Source organism: Ochotona princeps, chromosome 12 (assembly GCF_030435755.1).
Source record: "Ochotona princeps isolate mOchPri1 chromosome 12, mOchPri1.hap1, whole genome shotgun sequence".
Taxonomy (NCBI): Eukaryota; Metazoa; Chordata; class Mammalia; order Lagomorpha; family Ochotonidae; genus Ochotona; species Ochotona princeps.
Window position 1 is genome coordinate 45,050,245 of NC_080843.1, and position 25,178 is coordinate 45,075,422.

Consider the following 25,178-nt stretch of genomic DNA (forward strand, 5'->3'; position numbering starts at 1 on the left):
AGAGTCCTAATACAGGCGGGGAGGGGTACCATGCTTCTGCTTTTATCCTTCTGCTGCAGGCAAAGGCTCCATGTTCAGTCCAGCGGCCCATAATCACTGCCCCGGACAAAAGCAGCTGGAGGCAGGGCCAGGCTATTCAGGCATGGGAGGCCATGTCTGAAGTGAGCCGTGACCATTCATTCTGGGACCACAGCTTCAGGCCCAAGTCCTTTTCATCCTTGGCCCCCTCTCCACTCAGAGGTGTCGCTGGTGCATCTCCGGGAGGGGGGGGGACTCACAGCTTCCATCCCCCCCCCCCCCAGGGAATCCAGTTGTCCAGCTCTCCTTGTGCTGGGCCCTTGGCAGAGCCCTCAGGGTGCCTGAAGGTCCCGGCACAACTCTCGTCCTGCCCTGGCCCCCTATTTGTCTTGTGAATCAATGGGCAATGGTGCGGATGCAGATGCAGGGGAGACTAGGAGTCCTGGCCTGAAACGTGGCCGTCCCAGTTTCTTCCCCGGAACCAGGGATGGGTTCCCGGCCCCCAAGCCCGGGAGCGGCCGCGCCCCCGTCCTCCAGGAGCGTACCATCGCCGCGACGCGCCAACGCAGGGCCCCGGCGCGCTCGGCCGCGAAACACGGACGCCCTGTGGTCTCGGTCCAGGGGACTCTGCGCACGCTCTGGCCGCTGGGCACGGGGGGACCCGCGGCCGCACCCGCCTGGGTGGCCGCGCTGGGTAGGTAGTTGGGGGGACCGGAAGGATAGCGAGGAAGTCGGAGAGGGTTTCCTGAGATGAGAGATTACTTCCGTCCGGGCTCTGGCCTCTCTCTGGAACCGGCTCGATAGGGCTCGCGAGCGGGTGCGCGGGGGGCTCGGCCGGCGCCTTGCCACCTGCAGCGCCCGGGTGGGCCACGCCAGCCTCGGCGGGACGCGCTCAATCCGGCCGGAGGGGCTAACGCGCGGGGTTGGGGGGGAAATCTTTGCAGGTGGCAGCCGCGTGCGTGTCACCGCGCCCGAGCCATGGTGGCCAAACAGCGGATCCGGATGGCTAACGAGAAGCACAGCAAAAACATCACCCAGAGGGGGAACGTAGCCAAAACCTTGGTAAGGCGGGGGCGGCGCCGGCCGAGCCGCGCGGGGCAGGACCAGGCGGAGCGGGGCGGGGCGGGGCCGGGCTGGGCCAGCGCGGGGCCCTGGCCTCCCCTCCCGCTCTGGGAGACCGGCCCACAGGGCCTGCGGGGTCCTGCCGAGGGGGATCCCCGAGCTGGGCCCTGCGGTAACGAGGGTTGAGGTACTTAGAGGGACGGGAATGCAGGGTCTTGGTTGGTTGTGATCCCTCTAGGAGTGGCAGCCTAGGGCCCTTCATGGCTTGGAGCAGCGTCCCCAGCAAAGAAAGGGACTCTACTCCCTGGGTAAAATGGAACCATAGGGACCAGTTAAGTCAAGGAACGTGACACAGGGCCTGGAACCTTATGGATACTAACTTGTTTGTGGAATGCATGATTGAATGAATGAAGGTTGCTTAAGCAATCTCTCCATCTTGGGATTGCACCCCATCCTCCCTTCTCAACACACATACCACAGGTTTGTCAGTAGCCTATTGTGACGCCCCCCTGCATCCTTCCAAAGGACTTGAAGTGGGGAACAAGGATGGGACCCCCTTTTCTCTCCAGCTTCCCTTGTGCTTTTGCGGCTTTTTCCCTTGTGAGACCTCCATTGGCTGCTGGGCTGACGTTTAAATGCAGTATTCCCTGCATGGACCCTGTCGCAAATTCAGGCTCATTCTGATGGTGCCCTTGGAGAAAACATCCTATTGCCAGGCATTCTGTGCTCCCACAAACTGCAGCTTGCAGCCCTGCAACTGGAGATTGAAGTAGAATCTATGCCCGGGCACAGGGGAAGTTCTTACAGCAAGGCAGGTACTCCCCCCTAGAAAAGCCAGTTCTTTGATGTTGGGCGTTCAGGAGCCTGAGTCAGATAGCATGCTGGGTAGAACTGGTCTCCAAGCCTGTGAGCAAAGACTCCAGGAGTCTGTAAGCCCGTACAGCTCATTGGAAGTCCAGCTGAAGCTTGGGGTTTGGCTGCATAGTCTTGGAGATTAGATGAGGCAATTTCTTGTCGTCAAAGAAATGGTGCTGTTTTGATTAGCTGAGCCAAAAACTGGGTCTACAATCACACGTGGGAATTCCTGCTCTTACAAACAGGACTGTGGCCCAGGAGCCTTGGGTTTAGAGCTTCATACGCAATTTAACTTTCTTTCGCCTGGGCAGTAGATCAGTTAGTTGTGATTAGGGAACTCAAAAGTTAATGTGCCATTGAACTGGAGTTATCTTTTTCCATACAGATCTATGCTTTCCTCATGTTCACTCAGGAAAAAAAAAATGCTGCCCACATTGATATTGGAAAGCAATTTTTCATTGACACGAAAATAGACAGTTTTATAAACCTTGGAGATAAATTATTCTTTTTTTTTAAGACATTTATTTTTATTGGAGGGGCAGATTTACAGAGAAAAGGAGAGAGAAAGATCTTTCATCCACCAGTTCACTCCTCAAATGGCCGCAATGGCCAGAGCTGAGCCAATCTGAGGCCAGGAGCCACCTCTGGGTCTCCCATAGGAACCTCCTCCTGATCTTCCACGCCAGTAAAGGGTTCTAAGGCTTTGGGCCATCCTCCACTGCTTTCCTAGGTCATAAGCAGGGAACTGGATGGAAAGTAGAGCAACCAGACCCAGCACCCATATGGATTGCTGGAGGAACAAGGTGGAGGATCAGCTAGTTGAACTATCCTGTCAGCCCCAGAGATCAATTCATCTTTGTTAAGCTATCAGACCTACTACTTGTTGCCTTATTTGTGTGTGGTTCTTTTTCATTGATTGAAGAATTGGAGTTCTGTTGTTCACTGGTCTCAGTTGAAGACCAACTCAAATCATGATTTGCAGGGCTGTTTTATCCATCTGGCTCCATAGACTCAGTGTCTGCCACATCTCACTTTGCAAGACCATGAGATTGTGCTTGGAACCTAACAGACATTAGTGGCTACAAAATAAGAAAAGAAAATGGAAAAATTAGGAAAACACTATTTAAATATCAAGAAAATGTAATCACCTGCAATTCAATGCAACCCAACTTTCAGAGATATACCAAAATTATATTTAATGTGTAGTATGAGTGCACTTTAAAAGGCTCTGATATACAGTTGGGTGGGTCCTGAGAGAGTGCCTGGCGCCTTTGAGGGCTTTTTAATGGCCCAACTAAATTTGTAATGAAAGGTTTTCAAACCAAGCCCCAATCAGTTTTCATTTTCAGTTGGTTGGAGAGCCTTTCAGTTAACTTTATTGTAAGTGGATCAACATCCAAAAATGAAAGTGAAATTCTCTTTCAAAAAGAAACTCTTTAAATCCTATCTCATTTTTTCCTGTTATAAGTCAATGATGATTATGTGTTTGACAAAAGTCACTTGCAAGGCAACTTCTTCAGGATGAAGTTGAGTAAATGGGACCATATGTATACAATCTAACTGAAAATTCAGATTCCTTACTTAGAAATCAACTTCTGCTTTAATTGTGTGCAGATGCTTCAGTATTTCATTATTAGCTAGTAGCCATGGGGTAAATCAGTATCATTCTCCAAGACAGCAAATTAATCCAAGAAACAGAACTGGAATAATTATCATGTAATTAACAGTAACTTCTTCAGAATGAAGGGAGAACTGGAATTTCCAACTTCTGAGTTCCCCAACTGTTACCGTATCACAGGGAACACCATTCCCTGACATTTTGGAACTTTAGAAAGTAGCAAACTTACATTTGCAGTGAGCTATGACATTCATCGAATTGCTACTGTGTCCCCCACCTTTTTCAGCAATAGAGTTGGGCTTGTATGAATCATCCCAATGGGATTGCACATGTTCCAAATCAATAGGAAGCCAAGTTCTCAGTAAATGACATATTGGCATTATGATTAGCCAAGGGTTTCTGGCCTCCAAGAGTCGCCAAGTCACATTGATTCACTGGAGAATGTCATCAAAAAAGATCTTCGTGTCACACACTCCAGCATGTGTTTTCCTACAAACGCAAGATAAAGTACTCCATTTGGATTTTTACTAGACCGATAATCCACTTACAGGCTCTTGAATTCACTTGTTGGCTTTACTCGAAAGAGAGCAGAAATGAAATCTTTTTTCTTTTTTTTTAATGTAGCATTAGTGGAATAGTGGCAACAGAATGGGTTACTGTAACTATGACAACTTGTTAGGAAGCTGGCGGAAGAGGAGGGGAAGGGGACATGACACACCCTGTTTAGGTAACTTATTTCATATCTCTGTTATTTGCATGATATGAGCTCCACCTGGTCTTAAATGCCCTAGAATGATCAAGATCTCTTTTGCATTAGTAAAGACTGGTGTTTCCCATGTCTAGTCAAGAGCAACCCCTGCCCCCTCGCAGTGTGAGCTCCTGGCATATAAGTGGTAGTAGATCACCAGTGAACAGCTGAATCTTTAGTCAAAGTCCACCTGCCATTGACACATTATACCTCTGAGGTATGAGAAATATGCTCATAAACTACCACCTATTAGGAGGTATTAATAAAAACACAGTATCTTTCCTGGACTCTGACCTTACCCAACTTAAGAAATCATATTTGATGAACCTTGTATTCTTATTTGTTATCCAGTGAACATTTGCTGAGCCTGAGGTAATGTTTTAAAAGTTCTGTGTTAGCATTGCTCTGCAGTCATGCCTGGGAGAATTGACACAGTGCCTCCTGCCCTTGAGGAGGCCACAGGCTAGTGTTGAAGTAGGAATAAAATGTATGTCACAAGAATAGAGGCAAAAGCACAGAGTAATAAATGCTATGAAGTTCATGGCCAAATGATAAGTAAGCCAAGTTGGGCCGAGCATGTTAGCCTAGTGGCTAAAGTCCTTGCCTTGCACACCCAGGATTCCATAGGGTCACCATTTCGTATACTAGCTTCTCCACTCTCTATCCAGCTCCCTGCTTGTGGTCTAGCAAAGCAGTATAGGACAGCCCAAAACCTGCAAAGCCTTGGGATCCTGCACCCGAGTGGGACATCCAGAAGAAGCTCCTGGTACCTGGTTTCAGATCGCCTCAACTCTGGCCGCTGTGGCCACTTGAGAAGTGAACCTGCAGATGGAAAATCTTTCTGTCTATCCTTCTCTCTCTGTAAAATCTGACTTTCCAATAAAAATAAATAAATCTTAAAAAAAAAAGTGAGCCAAGCAAGATCAGAGGAAAGGCTCCCTAGAGCAGTAATAGGTAAGCTGAGAACTAAGGAACTGCTACTTTGTCTGTAGTAAAATGAGTACTTTTTGATGAAGCCAAGCCTATTATGTATATGAGTCTAGAATGTATGTTAAGCCTTTGTTTTGTTAATATATGGCAGATTTTACAGGAAAATGCCTACAATGAGAATCAAAGGTTGTCCTTTTTTGGCTAGATGCTTTACTAAAACTTTCCCAACGCTTCAATTACATCCTTAATAACAGCACCCCTGACCCTCTGGCCATGGAAACATTACCTAACTGGAGTGTGAATCTGTAGCTATCACATTGGTACAGACACAAACACACTTCATAGCCCGGACTTTACAATGCTGACTCTTAAACCATCAACAACGGGTCCAGGATGGTAGCCTAGCGGCTAAAAGCCCTTGCCTTGCACACGCCAGGATCCTATATGGGCGCTGGTTCTAATCCCAGCAGCTCCACTTCCCATCCAGCTCCCTGCTTGTAGCCTGGAAAAGCAGTTGAGGACAGCCCAAAACCTTGGGAACCTGCGCCTATGTGGGAGACCCAGAAGAAGTTCCTGGCTCCTGGCTTCGGATGGTCTTAGGTCCAGCCACAACAGCCACTTGAGGAGTGAAACATTGGATGGAAGATCTTTCTCTCTGTCTCTCCTCCTCTCTGCATATCTGACTTTCCAATAAAAAAATTAACAAATAAATCTTTAAAAAATCAACAACATTTAAAAGAAATGGGAAAATGGGTTTTCTGATTTCAATCAAGAGACAAGCTCTATGTCTACCCTGCCACATGTTTTTATGTCTGAGTTCTATAATTTATATTGAACACAGTCCATCCTTTGCTGAAGCTAATGAGGAATAGTGAGCTTTTTTGTTCAGTCTCCTACTTTCCCCCTTCCAGAATATGTTTTCTGTGTCACTGGTGGGTAGGGTGTGCAGGCCCTGTGTGCACACGGTCCTCTGTGTGCCATGGGAGAGCGTTCTTCTCATCAGTCTGCACTTTGGGTTTGAGAAGGGCACAAGACATGTGAGGCAAGGTTTTTGCAGGTGCAGCAGGCCCTTCTGCTGCCCCGAGAAGGCAGCGACTTCTCCAAAGCTGAGTTTAGCTAAAACCTGGGAGCTTGATTATGTAATGCCTCATCCCTCACAACCACTCCCAGTTGCTATGGTACGACTCATATCCCAAGGATTTCAACTGCTCTGACTGCCCAATTTTTTTTGTTTGTTTGTTTATAAGACAGTATTAAAAAATCTGAACACTCATATCGTGCTTGCAATTCAGGATGCAGAAATTAAAATGAATTAATTATATGGAAAATACTCAGATTCTGTATTAAGCTTGAATCTTCGTTCTGGCCCAAGTTAACAAATTTTGAAACTCTGTCATCCTGACAAAATGGAAATAATAATGTTTCCAGGGACTGTGTGTGCTGGAAATAACTGGTACAGGCCACCTAGCACAGTGCCTAGCGTAGAGTTTGGTTGCCACAGATGGAAGCAATTGTTATTAATGTCATTTTCTCTCCCAAATCACTATATTGGGTTATGGATTTATATTCTATCTGCCCCAGACTACAAAAGGTTTTTAAAAAGTTCATGGGAAATATATATTGTGAATTTTTGAAATTTTCATGCCAGAGTATATTTTCTTTTAGATTTTTTTTTAATTATTCGAAAGGACAATGGAAAGAGAAGGAAAGATACAGTAAGAAAGAGAGAGGGAGAGAGAAATGATCCATTCACAGTTCATTCCCCCTGCGATAGTCAGGGGTGAACCAGGCCAGATCTAACAGTCAGAGACTCCATCTGGGTCCCTGCATAGGTGGCAGGAACCCAACTACTTGAGCCCTCACCTGTTGCTGTCTGCCTTCCCAGGGGCATTGGCAGGAGTCTGGTGCAGCAGCAGAGAGGGGAGACTTGGTTTCAGGCATTCCCATGTGGGACGCAGGTGCCCTAAGTAGTGTCTTTAACTCACTGTGCCGGAACACTCACCCCTAAACATATCTTTTCATTCAGTTTCCCACAGACTTTTTGGAGTTCCCTTGTGTGAAAGACAAAGGTCCCTGAGTTCTGGGGATGATAATCAGGTCATTGTTATAAACCACTTCCAAAGTCTAGCTCATTATATTTTTTCATCTTTGCCTGCTGAGGTATAAGACTGAGTCCATCTCATTCACAGAATGCCTAGTACTTAGCACAAGCTTGGAAATAGTCAGGAACTGCTTATGACATCAATGACCCTAATCTCGCTTTTTCACTTTTCCCCTTTTTCTTTTAGAGGCCGCAAGAGGAGAAATACCCCGTGGGACCATGGCTGTTAGCACTGTTTGTTTTTGTGGTCTGTGGCTCAGGTATGGGTGTTTCACTGAACTTCCAATCACAGTCCTGAACAAGTCACATATTTAATTCACAAAATAGACTAAAGCATATTGGACCAGATTCAAGTTAATTACTACCTTAAACCCGAATCTTAGTAATTTTGATTTCTATTCCTAATTAAAGGAAAGACAGAAGTAATATCTTATCAAGTCATAATCAGAGTGATTTTTGTGGGAAAACTTTGCTGTGAAACAGCAGGCTAAAAAGGGCATTTAGAACAGAAAGTGCAGCTCCTGTTTGCCAGTCATAAAATCCAGAGAGAAGGAGAGGCCTTATGTCTTATGAGAGAGTTCTGCAGAACTGAGTCTTTGACCTTAAGATGTGGGTGCCTTGATCCTACAAAGTGGCAGGTTGAGAGCACTTTACAAACTCACAAGTGTGCACCTGCACAGATGGGGTGGGTGGAGGTGGGGAGGTGCTGGCGGACAGCACCCTGCAGTTGTTTTTCAGTGCTGTTGGCAGCCTTGGCATGGTTGCTGGTCTCCATACATCGTCATGAAGGGTATATTGATGCAATATTTCTACCACTACCTACGGACTTAATTGTGATACATTGCCTCAGCTGCTGTCATGGAATTCCACCAACAAACAAAACAGACAAAACTAAGCCTTTAGTGTGTTACAGGGAACTATTAAAAATCAACCTATATCAAAAAACTTATCTGAGTTTATAGGCATATAACCGGTTCATGAATTGTTCAGTTCTGAACCTTGAGCTAATTATCTTTGTTTCCAAACCTTACAGTCTGTGAAAATATGTTAAACTTCCAAGTCACTGAGTAAAGTCTAGACCTAGAGAAGTCCATGGAACACCGAGACAGCCTGCCGACTTTAGGTTAACTTTGAAGACTTAATCAAGCTTGCTCAGATAACTGTCACGATATGAGGGTCCCAGTGTGCCTGGCACTGTGCCAGGCTTTGAAATGAAACCTCTCTGGGAGTTTGCAGGCATTGGGAGAGGCAGATAAAGAGGTTATCAGCTTGTAGCCCAGGAAAAGGCCACTGTGAGAGCGACTGCGCGGTGTGCACAGTGCTTGGCAAGTGTGGATAAGGCATTTCCAATCATGTTGGGCAAAAGAGTAAGTCTCTAAGAGTGGGCGCTGTTTGCGCTGAGTTTTGAAGAACAGACAAAAAGAGGATGAACAAGGTGACTGCATGAGGGACATGACGTGGCAGTGGCCCAAGGCTTCGGATAACAGGTTGGGTCCCAAAATCAGACATTCAGAATGGCCAAGGACTGAACACAGGGCAGACAGGAACTGTAGCCTTCCCTAGCTTGCTCCTTCAAATAATATAGAAGGGGGCAAGGCCAGAAGAGCTGTTTGATTTGGCCTGTTTGTCTGAAATTCATCCTAGTTCTCAAAAACCCATCTTTTCCTTTTGGAAGAACTTGGAAACCCCTCATGAATTTTTTTCAGGCCTACAGTTTTTCCCCAGGCATATTGGTCCATACAGCAGGAACTTTACCTTTCCCTCTTGAGCCATTTGGCACGTTGGCTACCAGCCATCCTCTAAAACTCTCAGGTTCTGGCATTTTTTCCAGGCTGAAGTACACTGGCTGTGTGAGCCGCTGTGGCTCGCTCCCTTTCTCTCTCTCTCTCTTTTTCTCCCTCCCTCCCTCTCTCTGGATTCATCCTGGGCCCTGGGACTTTGCAGTCGGTGACTGTACCACTTGCTGCTATGCCTCTCCTCTCCTTAGTTCCTAGTGCTCACATAAGGAAGCTTCTGGAAGTCTTTCTAGTTAGAAGACCATTTTGCTTTTATTGGGACACTAAATAAAAAATGGAAACTGAGTTGTCTTTTTCACTCTTCTTTGTTAATGTGTTACCATGACCCCTAATTAAGGGGCCTTATCCTTTTTTCTAATTATAAATGGAAATAATCCACCACTACCACCTTTTTTTTTTTTTTTTGTCAACTTTAGCAAATTTTTGCAAGCCTCAACTCAAGTTAGGCTGTATTCTTGCAGAAATGTGTCAGCCATTTCAAGTTGTCCTTGGGACTGTGTCCTTCCATCTTTGTACATGTCCTTTTCTAAACAGAACATGTCATGAAAAACACAATGGCTCCTTTAGAGCCGTCCATCACCATCTCTCTGAGGTTAGTCACACTTCATTGCATCTTACTGAGCCTCCACTCTTCTTTTTGCGCTTCTCCTTTCACAGGGTCAAGGGCCAGAGCTCCTACCCATCTTTTCAGCATATTTAAAAGAAAGTGATTTCCTCAGGTCTCACCCAGATTCTCTGCTTTAGGCAAAAAGCCCTCTTGTAGACACCTGATTATCTACATCTGTACCCAATGCTGGAGTCCAAGACTGGAAGGATCCCTTCCCATTGACACTCCATGGGCAATGTGCACACTCAGAACTTAGCCTTGCCCTTGCACTTCACCCTCATGCAGATGTACTCAAATTCCAAGGCAGCCATTTCTCCCCATTCCTTTCTATGAGCTCTCTCTCCTTTGAGCAAATTTTGCCCTTGTGCCAGACTCAAGTTTCTTTTCTCAGTTCCAATTACCTTGAAGATCATCTTCCCTTGTTTGCCTTCCTATAACTGGTTACTATTCTCAAATGCCTTTTAATTATTTATTTGAAAGGCAGAGTGATAGAGGAGAGATAGATTGAGAGAGAGAGAAAGAAATCTTTCATCTGCTGGTTCATTTCTAGTTGACTTCAATAGCCAGGTCTCGGCCAAGCCAAATCCAAGGAGCCAGGGACTCCAGCAAGGTCTCCCATGTGGATGAGAGGAGCCCAAGCAGTTGAAGCATCTTCCACCACCTTCCTAGGCATATTAGGGGGAAGCTGTGCTCTGATAAGGCATGCGAGGGTCACAAGTGGTGGCTTACCCTATTGCACCATAACGGCCTGGTGACACAATACACAGCAAATGCATGTTTGTACATAAATGCTAAGGAAAAGACTAAAATAGTCTCATATGAGTGAAAATGTTGATCACTGATCAGAAACTCTTGAGAACTCTCACTTGCTTTTTCTTACCTTATTCTATGAACCTACCATTCTAATTGATGATGAGTTGGGTGAAATTCTCTTTTTAAAAATAGTGCCAGTGCACCTGGGATAAATACACACTTGGGTCAGGCAAGGAGCAGGGAACATACATCTTGTCTGATTTTTCTAGCTGTATTCTGGCAAAGAATTAGGACTCGTAAAAGTTGGAGCTGAAGTGTATGCTCCCTAAAGAGTCACCTTTACTCTGAAGTATGTGGAGAAAGAAATTAAGCTGCGAAAAGATGACAGTCATGTGTCACCACTCCCTCTCCAGCTTGGCCTCTCCCACTGCGGCCTTCTTGCTCCCTGGGCATTCCTTGCGTGCCTGTGGTGCTGACAAAAGCCAGATAAGGGAAGGAAGGAAAATAATGACAGTATCGACAGTATTGAGGGGATGGACCAGGCACCCAGGGACCCCTGATACAAACACCCTGCGAATCCTTTCCTCCCACTGAGAGAAATCAGATGGAAATCACAGACCTCCTGGAGCTGCCTTAGGGTCCCCAAGTCTGAGTCCAGCCTGGCCCTGCTGTTACTTCTTGCTTGGATACATGACTGTAACCTCTACAACATTCCTGGGGTAAGGGAGAGTTTGGGGAAATTATCTAAATACACCCCTTTCCAAGTAAGTAAATTTACACTTTCCATGATTGCGAAAGGTGTCTTAGGCAAGCGCACTCTTTGTAAACAGACTGATTGGCAGTGAGGGGGTAAGAGGCCTCCAAAGGAAGGGAAGCTTCTGGAATCTATCAGAGGGGTCTTCAGAGCCTCCATTTGCTGTTTTTCAGTTGCGTAACGTTGAGCAAGTAATGTACTCTCCCTCTATTGATTTCCTCCTTAAGGAACTAGAGCTAATAAGAAGCCCTCCAAGGGCTGGCCTGGCATGGAATGTTCTGGAAATAAAAGTGTTGGTTCAAATAAAGCTCTAACGTGCAGCTCCACCAGCCCCACCTCTGCCCCCTAGCCCTTGTGAGAAGGGACAGCACCATGGGACTGTCAATCATGCGCAGGAGGCTGATCCTGCCGTGCACCTGTCTGTCTTCCCAAGCTGCATATTTCAGGCCCCAGCATAGGCTTTATCTATCTGAGACTCACAGGCCCTGTCTCAGTGCTCCGAGTGGGCGCAGTGGTCCGTGATGACACATCCAGGGCGTGAGACCGCTCTCCCCTGTGATAAAGACTCAACATCTCACCCGCTCAGAAGAAGGAAGGGCTGCCATGCAGCTGAATCTGAAATAAATGTGACTGACAGTTCCTTGATACAACCCTTACATGTGGCTGTTTGGCTGTAGGCATTTTTCTTTGTGAGCCAACCGAAGCTAGGGGAGCAGTGTGTTCTTGGGGGACATGGAATTGGCCAATGAGGATATCTCAAGCCCTGCCCCTCTCTTGTTTTGTTACTTTTTGTTTAATTAGTTGTTGTTACTATTCTATTAGTGTTTCTGACACCTGTTTCTCAGCCAGAGTCCTCCATCAAATCCCCTGGGGTTATTATCCCACCTAGGCCAGACACTCATCAGGCTCAAGTCTTAGCTAGGAAGTTCATTCCACTGGAGCCTTTCGGTGGACTGGATTTGTCACTGCTGCATCTCCCAGAACCCAGTTTCACATTGAATTCCACAAGGAACTCAAGTGTCCCTGTCAAAGAGTTTGTCCTTTCTCTCTCATCGATTCATAAAAGCTTTTACTACCATTTCTGCAGGCAGTGGGGCTTCTTTCCAGATAAGCAGCTCATCCGGGTTCCCTCCCTGTCCCCAGTGTCAAGCCCTGCCCGTGTTCTGAAGAGTGCTTGGTTTTTATCTCCAAACTTGGAGACAGTGTGACCCAGAATGTCCGTCTGGGCTGCTATCTGCAAAGACGCTGTCAAGCAGAGACATCAGCTGCTATCTGTATGAGACACACGTGGGTCAAAGCAGTCACCCACACCACTTTGGAACCTAAGCACTTTTATGTTTGCCTGGGCCTTCACTCTTGGTTTTTGTTTGTTTGCTTGTTTGTTTACCCCTCCTCTCATTTGTCCTCAGCTCTTTTAAGAGCTTGATTGAAAAGGGTTCTCAGGGCCTGGCATTGTGGCCTAGTGGCTAAAGTCCTCGCCTTGAACGTGCCAGGATCCCATATGATCGCCGGTTCTAATCCCGGCAGCTCCACTTCCTCTCTGTCTCTCCTCCTCTCTGTATATCTGACTTTGTAATAAAAATAAAAAATAAATCTAAAAAAATATATAAATATTTATTAAAAAAAAAAGAAAAGGATTCTCAGACTACAATATGATGCAGTAGGCAACAGTTGATTAGTAATGTCAGCTGTGGACACAGTAGGGTCACTTCCTCATCGTTGCCTTCTCTAATTCTGTATGCTGTTTGTGTCACGGTGCCCACGGGCCAACTGTCTTCAGTGTTTTCAAGTTTGCTATTTACCAAGAACAGCTCTCAGACATGGTGAAATTAGGTCTTTTCTTTAATATGCTAGTTGTGAAGATAACTGAATGAGTTCTATGTCTTGTCGTCTGGTGTGATCTGCTCGAAGCCCAAGCTGTGACACTATTCATTAATAGGAGCAACAACCGGAGACTTACTCTGCAATATGGTTTTCTCCTTCATCCTTTTAACTCACAGGACGTTTGAGTTGGGCTCTGCGGATCCCCCTTTCCGTTCCCATCATCCTTTGGTACTCAGAGGGAATCTCAGATGTGCCAGCCGTGCCCATTTCGCTTTCTCAAACTATTTTTCTCTCATGGATTCCAATATCTCTCTGGCCACCTGTGACACTTATTTGCTAATCAGAGATTATGAGAAATGTAACGGTTGTCAAGGCCTGAGAATTAATGAACCTGACAAGCATATGTCCCTCATCGAAAGGAAACTTCTAGGCTAATAGACTTCCCAGTGACGCTTCTTGTTTTTATACTTTTCTATATTTTCCAAATTTTTTAAATTATAAAAAATTAAGTTCATTCCAACAGAAATTTAGACTGATGGTTTTCAGCTCTTAGTCTTTAAAGTTGCTTTTTTTAAAAAAATTTTTGAGATAATATGTTTATTTTAACTTATAGTCAAAGGCAAAAGTGAAAAGATCATAATTTAATAGGAAGGAACCCAGGCAGGGATTATAAATGTTGCTTGGTATTCTTTAAAAGGCAAAGTGACAGAGGGAGACCTCTTTTGTCTGCTTTTTCACTTTCTAAATGCTCCCAGTAGCCAAGACTGGGCCAAGCTGAAGCCAGGAGCCAGAAACTTCACTTGGGTTTCCCGCATGGGTGTTAGGAACTCAAGCACTTGAGCCAGCATCTGCTGCCTTCCTAGGAGCATTAGCAGAAAACTTGAAGCTAAGGTGGGTGTCAATCCCCAGGCACCCTTGGCATAACTCAAGTAAAACAATGTCCACCCTTTCTGTTTTTTGTAAGTCTGAAGAACTCTTTGTCAAATCCTAAAGAGAAACAAATGAAAGTATATGTCCTAGTTCAAGTAAGTGTGCATTGATATTTGTGTGTGACGGTGGTAGGTCGGGATTTTTGAGTGTGTGTGTGTGTGTGTGTGGCATACCTCCCTGTGTTGCTGCATGTTCTGGCTTTCCCAGTACCAGAAGGGAGCCTGTATCTGAACCTTATTTGTCCATCAAAGAAAAAATTGTGTCTGGCCCAGAGCTGGCCTGTTGTTGCAGGGTCCTTGCCTGTCAGCTAGGTTTCTTCTGCGTGAACATCCCCCTGTCCCTGCACATGACGTTGCTTTTGTCTATCTGTGATCAGACTATATCCCTCTGTTGTACTGTCCCAGGCCTTTGCCTGCCAGCAAGGAACAATAGGGAGAAAGAGAGAGAAAGAGAGAGAGAGACGATGTCACATACCAGACCTTTTATAAGATCATCTTTTCAGAATAGATGTGAAAAAGTGGTTCATTGAGATAAACATTTCCTGTTTCTACAAACTCATGCTCCAGGTGGTCCAATTTCCTATCTTTGTGGATGCAGAATGGAGTGTGGGGAAGGTGTTTCCATTTCTGGAAGAGTCACCCTGGCCCTTCCCTCACCCTTAGGACTCCCTGCGCATGTTAAGGAGTGTGGAGGAGGGGCTACACCAAGTAGCATAGGTACTAGGGACACACGGGAGAACAGAGGGCCATTCCTGTCGGCATCCTCTCAAACCCCTTCTTGTGTGATCCTCTTGGGGGTCACCAGTTCTCGGTGCACTGTTCTTGGTGCACCTTTTGAGTCCAAAGGTTGAAAATCAGAGCAGTGAGTGCCATTTCCAACAGCTATACAGTGTCACCCTGTGAACTGCTAACTGCCCCTGAAGTTTCCCGGGCACACGACAGGGGAGGAAGGTATACAGTTTGGGATGTGTTGGTTGAAAACCACCAAGTCAGCCACCCAGGTGTGGGACAGCAGGCAGTTAGCATGGTTGTCAGGAGCTCCAACTCCAGAGCTTCTCCCCCTTCCTTTAAACCTGTTCTGGCACTTTGTAGCAGCTGTGGAGGCTTGTCTAAGTTGCTTGCCCCTTCATCGGTCCCATTCTTAGAAGCAGATGATACTAGTTTCTAGTTCCCAGCATCCTCAGGACAAGTAATGCTGAGGATTGACCATGAATAAGCATGGGAACTGTGTGGTGAGTCATAGTAATGATGTTAATATATGTCTACTGCTGCTGTGATTGTATGTGGCCCTTTGGCTGCTTTCCTACCTCTTGACCTCACTGAGATTGTGCAGGCTTACAAGGAAAAAGCATTTTGCATTTTGACCTTTGTTGTTGCTTTCCTTTGTGATGTCTGATAAGAAAGCTTACAACGTGGATAGTGTGACTCTGAGATACAGAGAAACCTGCATGAACCAGACCAGCTACCAGCTGCCACCTAGATGTGTAGAACTCATAAGCCAGAGAATCAGTAGTGTCACCTCTGCTTCTGGAAAGAGCTCTTGAAAGCTGACCATGGAGAAAAAGATTCTTTCATACAATGATCTTGGCTGCCATGCCTTAAGAACTTCTTGTTGGAATGTCATGCCCTATACTGCCTTTTCCCGTCTCGTTGCACAGTCCCTGCCACCAGGCTATTACAGTTATTCTCCCACACCACAAAGCTAAGGATGGATGATATGGAGGAAACCAGTAAGCATCCTCTGGCTGAACAGTGCGGAAGCTGGTACCCAAACCTAGCTCTTTGAGACTCAAGAACCCATCTGCTATCATCCTGTACTCCCTCTGTGCCTGAAAGGACTAGGTGCAAAAGTCTTCCACCAGCTTCAAACCTGAAGCCTATGACCATCGAAAAGCTCCAATTTCTTGCCTGAAAAGGTATGTTTTCCAGAGGTTCTCCTTCATGTGTCTGCCCCCAGATGCAAGAAGCCTAGCCCCAGCTCAGGATGCTTCTTGATTGGGCCACTTGTGCCCCTTCGCTTACACTTGCTGGATGCTTATTCCAGGACAAACTTGAATTTGTCATGTTTGCAGGTTGACCTCCTAGACACTGGCCTTTCCTGGAGGTGTCCAGAACATTCTCAAAGTTACAGTGTCCGGAGAGACTCGCTCCGTTGAGACCAGCCAGTCAGAAGTTTGCAGAACAGGACCACCCCAGAGGGAAAGATCAAGGCCATTCATGTGCGCTGAGTTCCTTCCTTGCGACATGAGTGGCACAACTGCAGAAGATGGCTCCTCAGCCAGCAGCCCCTTCCAGGTGACCTGCAGCCCCACCCCTGTGAAGTGCCATCCTAGACCCCGAGCTCCCTGGAGCATTTGGGGGTCTTTGTGGTCTCCCCCTCAGAGGACTCTTTCTGCTGTTTTAACATGGTGATGGGCCTTACTTTCTTTGCTGCTAACACCTGTTGCCTGACCACATCTGCCTGTCCCCTCCTGTCTCAGCCATCTGTCTTTTTTCCTCTCTTCTCCCTCTCCTGCTGCCACCTAGACAACCACCAGAAAATAGTGTTTTGCTTTTGACTTTCTTGGTTGCAGATTCTTCCAGAGAGCTTAAGGATTTAATTTTGCAATATATTGCCTCCTGACATTTCTACTGATCTGCCAAGCAGCTCATCCTTTCTCTTACAAACTAGTTTATTTTCATTTTTTAAATGAAAAATCATCATAAGTTGTTTGATTTCTAGGGTTGTCTTATCCCAGAAGGGAATGATCCTCCAGCTTGCTTTAAATTTCTCTGCTCGGAAGCTCCCTTGTGCTCTGTTCTCTCCACTATTTTTTTCTTTTTTTTTTTTAAAGTTAAATGTTATTTTATTGTAGAGGAAAAATATCCTGAAACATTTGTTACATAAATGATTCCTGAAAACAACCGCCCTTCTGAGGTTTTTGTCAGTCTCCCTGTCTGGACGGATGGCGGGAGCTGTCCCTCACACAGCAGCTTCATTGACATGCCCAGAAAGCACAGGAAAACTCCAGTCACGTCCTAAATGGTTTCCAAATCTCTGCAGAGATGTCCTGATTTAGTTCAAAGGTAAAGAATAAACAAGTTGGCGGATAATTAGAAGAATCACGGAGAGGAAAACAACGTTAGTTGGCGAATCTAGAACAAAGTGTGTATGGGTGTCCAGTATACCTGTCTTTCCACTTAACTTTTGGGTTACAGTTACTTTAGTGAGGTCATGCTTTTTCAGACTTACTTCAAAAGTACATTCAAGTAATTCTTTTCAAACCAGAAACATAAAATCAGTTCTCCCCCAGGTGATTCCCCCTGCTTTCTATTCTGTCTAAGAAAAGCTTCCAAAGCTCTCTCCCTGGAAAGCCTAAAGGAGGGAGCTGCTGTACACTGAAGTGCACTCTGGTTCTTAGAACGCATCTCTGAGTCACACTCTCATCGAAGGTCTGTGATGGTCATGGCTCTGTCCACAACAGTCATGTGGCTACAGCTACAGAACAAAGGTGGATCCTTGCTGTGAGGGTGAAATCCTTTCTGGCGACAAGAAAAGATCTCTTCTAGCCCATGGTCAGTTAGTTTAAAATATCTAGTTGCCTGAAACTTGGGGGAGCAGACGGTGGCTATGGACTCTGGCAACATCACCTGGCAGGAGCAGTGGATGTGCAGGTCAGCACTGAAGAAGGCAGTCTGGGTGGGATGCATGTGGATCCAGCCCAGTGTGATGAGGCCCTGCTGATCCTGGGTGAGGACCAGTTCTTCTTTCTCTGTATTATAATAATCAGACCCAGCTCTTTGCTTAGTCATGAGAACACGGGTGATGGTAAACTCAGTTTTCCACAGAGAACTCCACAGGTCTCTACTCACCAGGCAGTGTTGGCACTGGCTAATTGGAGAAACTGTGGACACAGCCTCCCTGGTACCACCACATGATGTAATCCATCAATTGTAGGAATATTTTCTGAGTTGCTCAGTGCTCCAGGTTCCAAGGACCTGTCCACCACAGGTGGCTTAGCTGGTCTTACAGCTGTGTTATAGTCTGAAGGCTGCATGGTGAGACAGGTGAGGTGGGGAACACATCTAAGGAAGGCCCTTCCAAGTCAGGCACCAGGGGATCACCTAGGCCAGGGTCCACCTTCCCAAACCTTTGTACAATGTTCAGTTGTTCTTTTTCCAGTTCCTGGTTCCAGATCATCTCCTCAAAGTCATGGAACTGCTCCTGTGCCAGCTGCTGCTGCTTCTGCTATGCTACCCTCTGTCTCTCCTTTCCCAGTTCTTGCTGGATGGCCATATTTCAGGCAGATTCCTTTGCTTCCTTCTTTTTCTCATTATATTATGTATATTTCTTTGGTGTATGGCTTTAACTGCTCAGCCTTCTGCTTCAGTAACTGCATCCTTCTGAGGACATTTGGACTTCAGGGAAGCCATTGGATGCCAACTCTTTTGGCTTGCAAAGTTGTCATCTGAGATATTTTAAATATGTCTTTCTTTGTGCTTTTTGCAACCATTCACCTTGCCTTTGTTAGGTAAAGATAGATCTGCTTAACCTGACAAATCTGCAGTCTCTTGCAATCTAGTGGAAAAGAAAGATGATTTAGTCAATTAATCGTGCTAAACCATGTAAATTTGCAGCCAGAAAAGTATCTGAAGAAGAGACACATAGGGCTGTGAGAGCTTATTACATGACGAGTCGGTTGGCACTTGGGTAAGTGGCTCTAAAACTATGTTCCCTGGACCAGCAGCCTCAACAGCCCTGTGAACTTGTTAGATTCCCAGGTTCGCAGTCCCCTTTGACTTGAGAGTTCAGCCATGCATCTGTGTTTTCACACATCCCCAGGAGATTGGGGTGCATGCTTCATTTTGAAAACCTTGCTCCAAGAGGCCAAAGAAGGCTTTTCAGGAGAATGAACTTAGGCGATTGGGTAGGGTAGGGAAGTATTGCAGACAGAAAGAATGGCAGATGCCAAACTCCTGTGGTAAGAGCCAGATGCTGTTGAAACTGTGAGGGGAATGTTCCATGTGAGGGAAAAGGTCGTGTAAAGGAGAGTCTGGACAGACAGACAGGCAGCAGACTATGCAGAGCACAGAGGCCTCATCAAGGATCAAGAAGTAGGAAGCTAGCTTTGGGTGTGCTTTAAACGTGGGGTGACACCATGTTATTTGCTGTTGTTTAAAGGATCAGTCTAGCTAAATTGTGAAGAAAGGAGTGAAGAAGAGAAAGCATAGATGAGGCGCAAGAGTTCCTCCCCACAGGAGCCTGGGGAGGGATGATGGAGCTGGGACTAGGGTGGTTTCTGGGGCATGCAGAGAAGGGTGCACAATCCTAAAACCCTTAAGGAACATCTGCAAGTTTGGGTCAGCAACTGAAAGTGCCAGGGATGGCAGGAAGCAGACACTGATGCCAGTTTAGGTAATGGGAAGAAATTGTGAAGAGTTCCTGTTGTGTCTGAGACACTTAGGAGTATGTGGATGTCAGGTCAATAGCATTAGGGGTGCATCCAGAGCTCCAAGGAGTCAGGCTGGGGGCACACATGTTTGAGTCCTCAACAACTGAGTGGCAGCAGAAACTGCAGCCCAGGACTGGCCCCCTCAGCAGAAAGACAGGGATTAGGGGGAAGCAAGCCAGCAATGCTCAGGGAGGAACTGTGATGCTCTTGTTTACTGATTGGGTGGAGGAGGACGATCCCCTAAAACAAGCTTACAGGCAAGAGCCAGAGAGTAGGAGGAATCTTGGGAAATAGGAGGCTGGTGCTTCGGGGGCTCAAGGAAAGGAGTTTCTTGCTGGGAGCAAGGTAAGAGCAGATGGAAGAGTGGGCGTGGAGTGATGTGCATGGAGATCACCTGTGGCTTTAGCAAAGGTGTTTCAGTGGCACCGGAAAGAGCAGAAACAGAGTGGGTAGTTTGAGCAGGGCATGAAAGGCAAGGAAATGGAGAAAGTACATTCAGACAGCTCTTCAAAAGTGGGTGTGAAAGTGAAGAAAGCTCACTGACCGACAGGGCCCAAGTGTTGTTTCTGGGATGGGAGTGACTGTTACAGCCTAAGGTGTAAGGTGGAAAGGTGGAGTCGGAAGAGCAGAGAGCTGTGATCAGATAAAGTGAACCAGGCCAGGCTCTTAAACACAGGTGGAAGAGTGCCAAGGCTCTTGATCCTGAGGTTCCTGCTCTTGCTGAGAGTTCTCTGCACCACTGAGCATGCCTGGGGTCAGATCCTCCACTTGGAATGCCTGCCATCCTCCCTTTCTTGGCTTCTCTCCTCCCCGCTGGCTTACCTGCCCTAAGCCTAGCTCCCGCAGCCAGATTGGCTCTTTTCTCAGTTTTGTTCACCCACTGTTAAGTTATGAACTTGTCAGGGTCTAGACTCCCTGCTTCCTCTCCCTCTTTGAACTCCATTGCTAGCTCCTTTCCTGTTCGCTGGCTCTGAAAGTCAGCTTTTGGAAGGCTGGGGTTTCTCTGCCAGTCAGTATGGGCAGGCACACAGAGTTACAATTAATATAAGGCATGGAAAACTTCTTGAAGACATTGCTGTAGCTGAAAAAGAAGTCATAAACACAACCATATCTCTTGTGATCTTAGAGGTAGAAGTAAGTGGTGAACTTAAAAAGATTTTATTCAAAGACATTTCCCCAAGAGGAGTCAGGATCACATATAAACATGTAAGAATTATTGGAGTTTTACATATTAGTCCATGGATTCTGTAACAATCAACAATGACCTTTATTTTCTAACACAGAAGAACTGGGTAAATTGTTTCACTCTAAGTGGCACTACTCTGAGACATGCAAATTTTCTTTGAGCATTTTGTAGAGATTTGCAGTTCTCTAAAAAGAATTGAGTGCCTTTATCATTCTAGAACTATTGAATCATTCGTGGACGTAAAGGGTATGATGAGCCAAGACATAGCCTGATTCCTATGTGTTGACCCATATCCACTAATAATTTCTTGTCTGAGGATAAGATGAAGACACAGAACTAACATCCCTGAATGCTCCTTAAGGACAATTCTCTTCTGTATGTCATCATCCTCATAGGCTTTGGCCATATACAGTTTTATCACTGCAGAAAAGTGAGCCCAGAATTGTGTGGTAACATCCCAAAGTTCACATCATGAAGGCTGGATGCTATTGAACACTAGTCTATGTTTGTACATTAAAAAGCAGTAGGCATTGTTACAGTGACATAAGCAGGTTGACAGCTTCTCAGTTCTACCTCTGAAGCCCAGAAGGCTCCAACATCTGGAACATTTTGTTTACCAGCACAAGTATAAATCCCACATCTGGCCTCGTCACAGATCACAGTCAAAATGCAAGTGCACTAGAAATTTTGTATTTTCAGGCCATGTGTATGAGGTATGTACGAAAAAAAAATTGTGTTTGGACGTGGGCCCCAGCCCCAAGATGTCTCTTTATGTATATGCAGATATGCCAAATTGGGGGGGAGGAAATCTGAAATCTGAAATATTTCTGATTCCACGCATTTTGGACAAGGAATATTCCATGTTTAAAAATGATGACAACACCTGCTACCATTCATTGCATCCTCAGTACATGAGGAGCCTTCAGATATCCTGTCATTTAACGCCTATGGCATCAAGTACGCTGATCCCCTGTCACAGAAAGTGAAATCACCTCAAAGAAGTTAAATTTGATCAGCAGCTGTGATTCAACCCAATCCCGTGTCATCCTAACATTCAGCCCTCTGGGCATGGTAGGTGTGAATATTGTTTTTCCTAATGATGTTGGATACACAGCTGCCCCATGGCATTCCTACCAAACCAGAACCCAGGATCTGTTTTCGTTCTTATTTCTTGTTTGCCTTGGTAAAAGGAGAGAGAAACATCAGTTATGTCTTTGAGCTTATTCATTGGTTTCCTTCTCGAGGACCCCCAAGAACTGGAAATAAGCCAAAGGCACCTCTTGAGGGCAGCCAAAAGAAAATGTCACAAGTTGTGAAAGGAACAACTCCTCTCTGTGTCACCCAAAGAGCCCTTCACATTCCCATGGCTCGGGTTGGCCCAGATGTTATACACAACTTTAGTAGGCTTGGCTTTCAGTGTAGAGCGACAAAGGCCAGGAAGAGCCCAGGGCAGATTGGCATGAGAGCAACAGAAATGAGAGAAGGCGATAAGAAAAAAAAAAAAAAAAAAGATAAGCAGACATGAGAGCTCCAGTGGCCAGCCAAGCAGAACCCGTGGGTGCCACACACTGCGTATCCTCCTTAAGACTATCACAGCAGAGTCTTACTGGTGATTGTTGTCATGAAGGTGACCCTGATTATTCATGAAAACTTAACATGTATATCATGCTTGATATCTCCAGGTTAAGAAGGTAGTGACAACAGCTTCTTATATTTAGAAAATAAGAAGTGTATTTTTTAGGAAAAAAAAAAAAGAAGAAGAAAATGTGTTAGTCCTTTGTCCTTAAGCTCCAGCTATCCAAGAAAGATTCCCCAAGGAACCAGTGTGTGAGTTCTCTTTGTTATCCCCAAAGTACAATACCCCACATAGCGTACAGATTGAGCATTCCTCTTTCAGAAAACATAAAAGCTCCAACATCTGAACCTTGGGAAAGAAAGATATGCCAGAACTGGAGATGCCTACACCAGGAAACTGCTGCATACACAGATTTATTTGCAATAATGGACAGTTACCTTTAAGTAACATGTAGAAGGTTTAGATTAAATGCAAGTGAGTTTCCTGCTTTAGACTTATATCTTAGCCTCCATATATCTGATTCTTGTAAGCATAATCAGACATTCGGGAACCTGAAGAAAATATGAACTCCACAACACCTCTTGGTGCAAAACATCTTGGATAAGGGATGCTCTGCCTGTATCGTGTGTTAAGTTCAGTGGTATTGGATGCTGAAACCTCAGCCAACTTGTTGCTCGAGACTCGTGCAGGTTCTGTTTAACTGTAGGCATTTGAGAAGCTATGTTCCTGAAGATGTTCCAGGATGGCTTGATGAAGGAGAGAAGGGCTTGGATCCCTACAGGCTCACTGTTTATTCTGTTTTTATATGTGATTAAATCAGATGATAATAAAAATTGAAAAAGCAAATACTCTTCAGTACCTTTTAGCATTACCATGGTCTTCATCAGTGCCAACTTGGCTTGCTGGGGAAGATAAAGGAGGAGGAGAAGGCAAGCCCCTCCTCTGCTGGGACACATTTGCATCCCTGTGGGTAGAACCAGGCTGGGTGCTTCCTAATGGGTTCTCACCAGAATATCTGGGAATAGGGTGAGGGTGCCAGGACTTGTCTGTGGGCATCAGGCTGCTCACATCAGCCCAGCTGGTCAAGCCAGAACTCTGAGTACATCATTGTCACTCAGGGGAGAGTTCCAGGATTGGAAGCTGCACCTGTGTGTGGGGCTCTGGGCAGCCAGAGCCTGCCTGGGAACCACTGCTGGGAGCACCTGGCCTGATTATTTTACAGGTCATGGCCGTTCTGAAAAGGCAGATTCACTGACCTGTTTAATGAGTGTTGTTTCTGCACCAAAGCCCAGATTCCCTCGACCCAGCAGCAGCACCCACCTGTGTTGCTGGGGACAGGGGCCAGGGCTGCGCTCAGCGCCCCGGGGATTTCTGTCCAGGACTCCCCATGGAATTAGCAGGAGTTATCTATAAATCCCCACGGCATCCATCTGCAGACACAGCGCGGCTGCCTCTTTAAAGAAGTTCAGTGACCCCTTGTTAACTGAACTCCTTGTTAGGAAATATCTAATCAGCTATGAGCCAGCACCACAAGGGCTTGTGGGGGCTGGCTAGGGGCTGGGTTTCCAGCTGCGTGCTGTCTGGTGTCTGAGCTGTCTCTTTTGTTTTCCTCTTGCAGCTATCTTTCAGATCATCCAGAGCATAAGGATGGGCATGTGAGAAGGCCCGTGATTTGTCTCAGCTTCCCTCTCACGAGCTGGTAGGCGGTTGGAGGACCACGGAAGCGTGCAGCCGGGAATCTGTGGGAAGCAAACGAGCCACCCGGGATAGGAAAATGGGTCTCTCGGTTGTTCCCTGAGCGCTTCGTCGTGGATGTCAGACTAAATTGCCTTCTCACGGGACATCTGGGGGCGTCAGCGTTCTCAAGCGGAAAGGACATTTTGCTTTGCTGTGGGCCGCTGCCGGGGAGAGAGGGGTGGGAAGGGAGAGGGCGGCCGGTGGCATTGCCTGCAGGTCTTCGCTTGCTCTCACTCATGTCTGCATGTGGTCCTCTGAAAGCGCGCTGGGGCTCGGTTCCTTCCCACGGATGCAAGCTCTTCTCCACAGGGAGCTGGTTTTACAAATAAATGTCTTCCTTCTACCTTCTGCCAGGCGTGGCTCACAGTGAGAGGAATCCAGCACAGAAAACAGCAGAGGCCTTTGAAGGAACTTAAGGCTGGATGGGGGAGACCTGGCTGTGCACTGGGCCAGGGGGGCAGGAAACCAGGCCTGCCAACCGGAGCCACATTCACGCAGCAGGTTTCTGGCCAGGCCATCACAGTCTACTGTACAGGCATTTGGGCTTGTCAGACATCTGACTGTTTTCATACATGTAATTTTCCCCTTGTTTTGTGTTCCACTGAGTCCAGAAAAGGCGCACTCATGCTGTGTCTAAGAGCTTGACTAGCTATTATCTGCTGGAGCTTAGCACTAGAGCACCTGTCCCAAGCTTCTGGGTGAGCCCTCCCTGAAGCCCCCCCAGAAGCCTGGGCCCACGGAAGCCTGCAGCACCAGCGTGGGCATGGGGTGGATGTCCCAGGCTGAGGGTGAAGCCCTGCTTTCCAGCCAGTCCCTCACAGTCTGGCAAAGCCTGGCACGGTAACGTTAAAGGAAGTGATGGGCAGCCGCAGGAGCCCACTGACAGCATTCAGCAGGTCCCTGTGCAAGAGTGAGCAGGGCTTTATGTGTCCATTGTAGTTCCAGCTTGACTTTAGCAATTTTCTCTCCTTCTTTAATGCTATGAGAGCCAGTAAGTGCCAAGTGGCAGAGGGGCCAGCAGGGGAGGGGCCAGCACTCCCTAGAGTCTCATTCTGGGAATGTCTTGGAGCCTTTCTCCCTTTCCGCCATCTGAGCCCCCTCTTCCTTTGCCTTCCTTTCCCTCTGTAAGATGCTCCCCTCACCCCACTGGCTGCATCTGCTTCAAGGTCACCCAGACACACCAGCATGCTGGGACAGCAGCCCCCACATCTTCTTTCCCGGGGTCCAGGAGACCAGCTGCTTGCCTAGGGGC

At 46.5% G+C, this 25,178-nt stretch overlaps 1 protein-coding gene and 1 pseudogene across 1 annotated transcript; one reads left to right on the forward strand and one right to left on the reverse strand.

The window, feature by feature from the left end:
- The first annotated feature begins 581 nt into the window (after positions 1 to 581).
- SERP2 (stress associated endoplasmic reticulum protein family member 2) lies at positions 582 to 24,263 on the forward strand. The gene is made up of 4 exons (XM_012927246.3): positions 582 to 712; positions 963 to 1,080; positions 7,520 to 7,592; positions 23,808 to 24,263. The coding sequence occupies exons 2-4, from the start codon at positions 997 to 999 to the stop codon at positions 23,846 to 23,848; spliced, it is 198 nt and encodes a 65-aa protein (XP_012782700.1). The 5' UTR covers positions 582 to 712; positions 963 to 996; the 3' UTR covers positions 23,849 to 24,263.
- On the reverse strand, positions 17,335 to 18,286 carry LOC131481534 (STAM-binding protein-like; annotated as a pseudogene).
- Positions 24,264 to 25,178: the final 915 nt, after the last annotated feature.

What these genes read in the sequence shown, in the direction of transcription:
- SERP2 (XM_012927246.3), top strand. Translation starts at nt 997, where the DNA reads ATGGTGGCCAAACAGCGGATCCGGATGGCTAACGAGAAGCACAGCAAA. An exon ending in GGAACGTAGCCAAAACCTTG is followed by an intron (nt 1,081 to 7,519) that starts GTAAGGCGGGGG and finishes TTTTTCTTTTAG; the next exon opens with AGGCCGCAAGAGGAGAAATA. An exon ending in TTTTGTGGTCTGTGGCTCAG is followed by an intron (nt 7,593 to 23,807) that starts GTATGGGTGTTT and finishes TTCCTCTTGCAG; the next exon opens with CTATCTTTCAGATCATCCAG.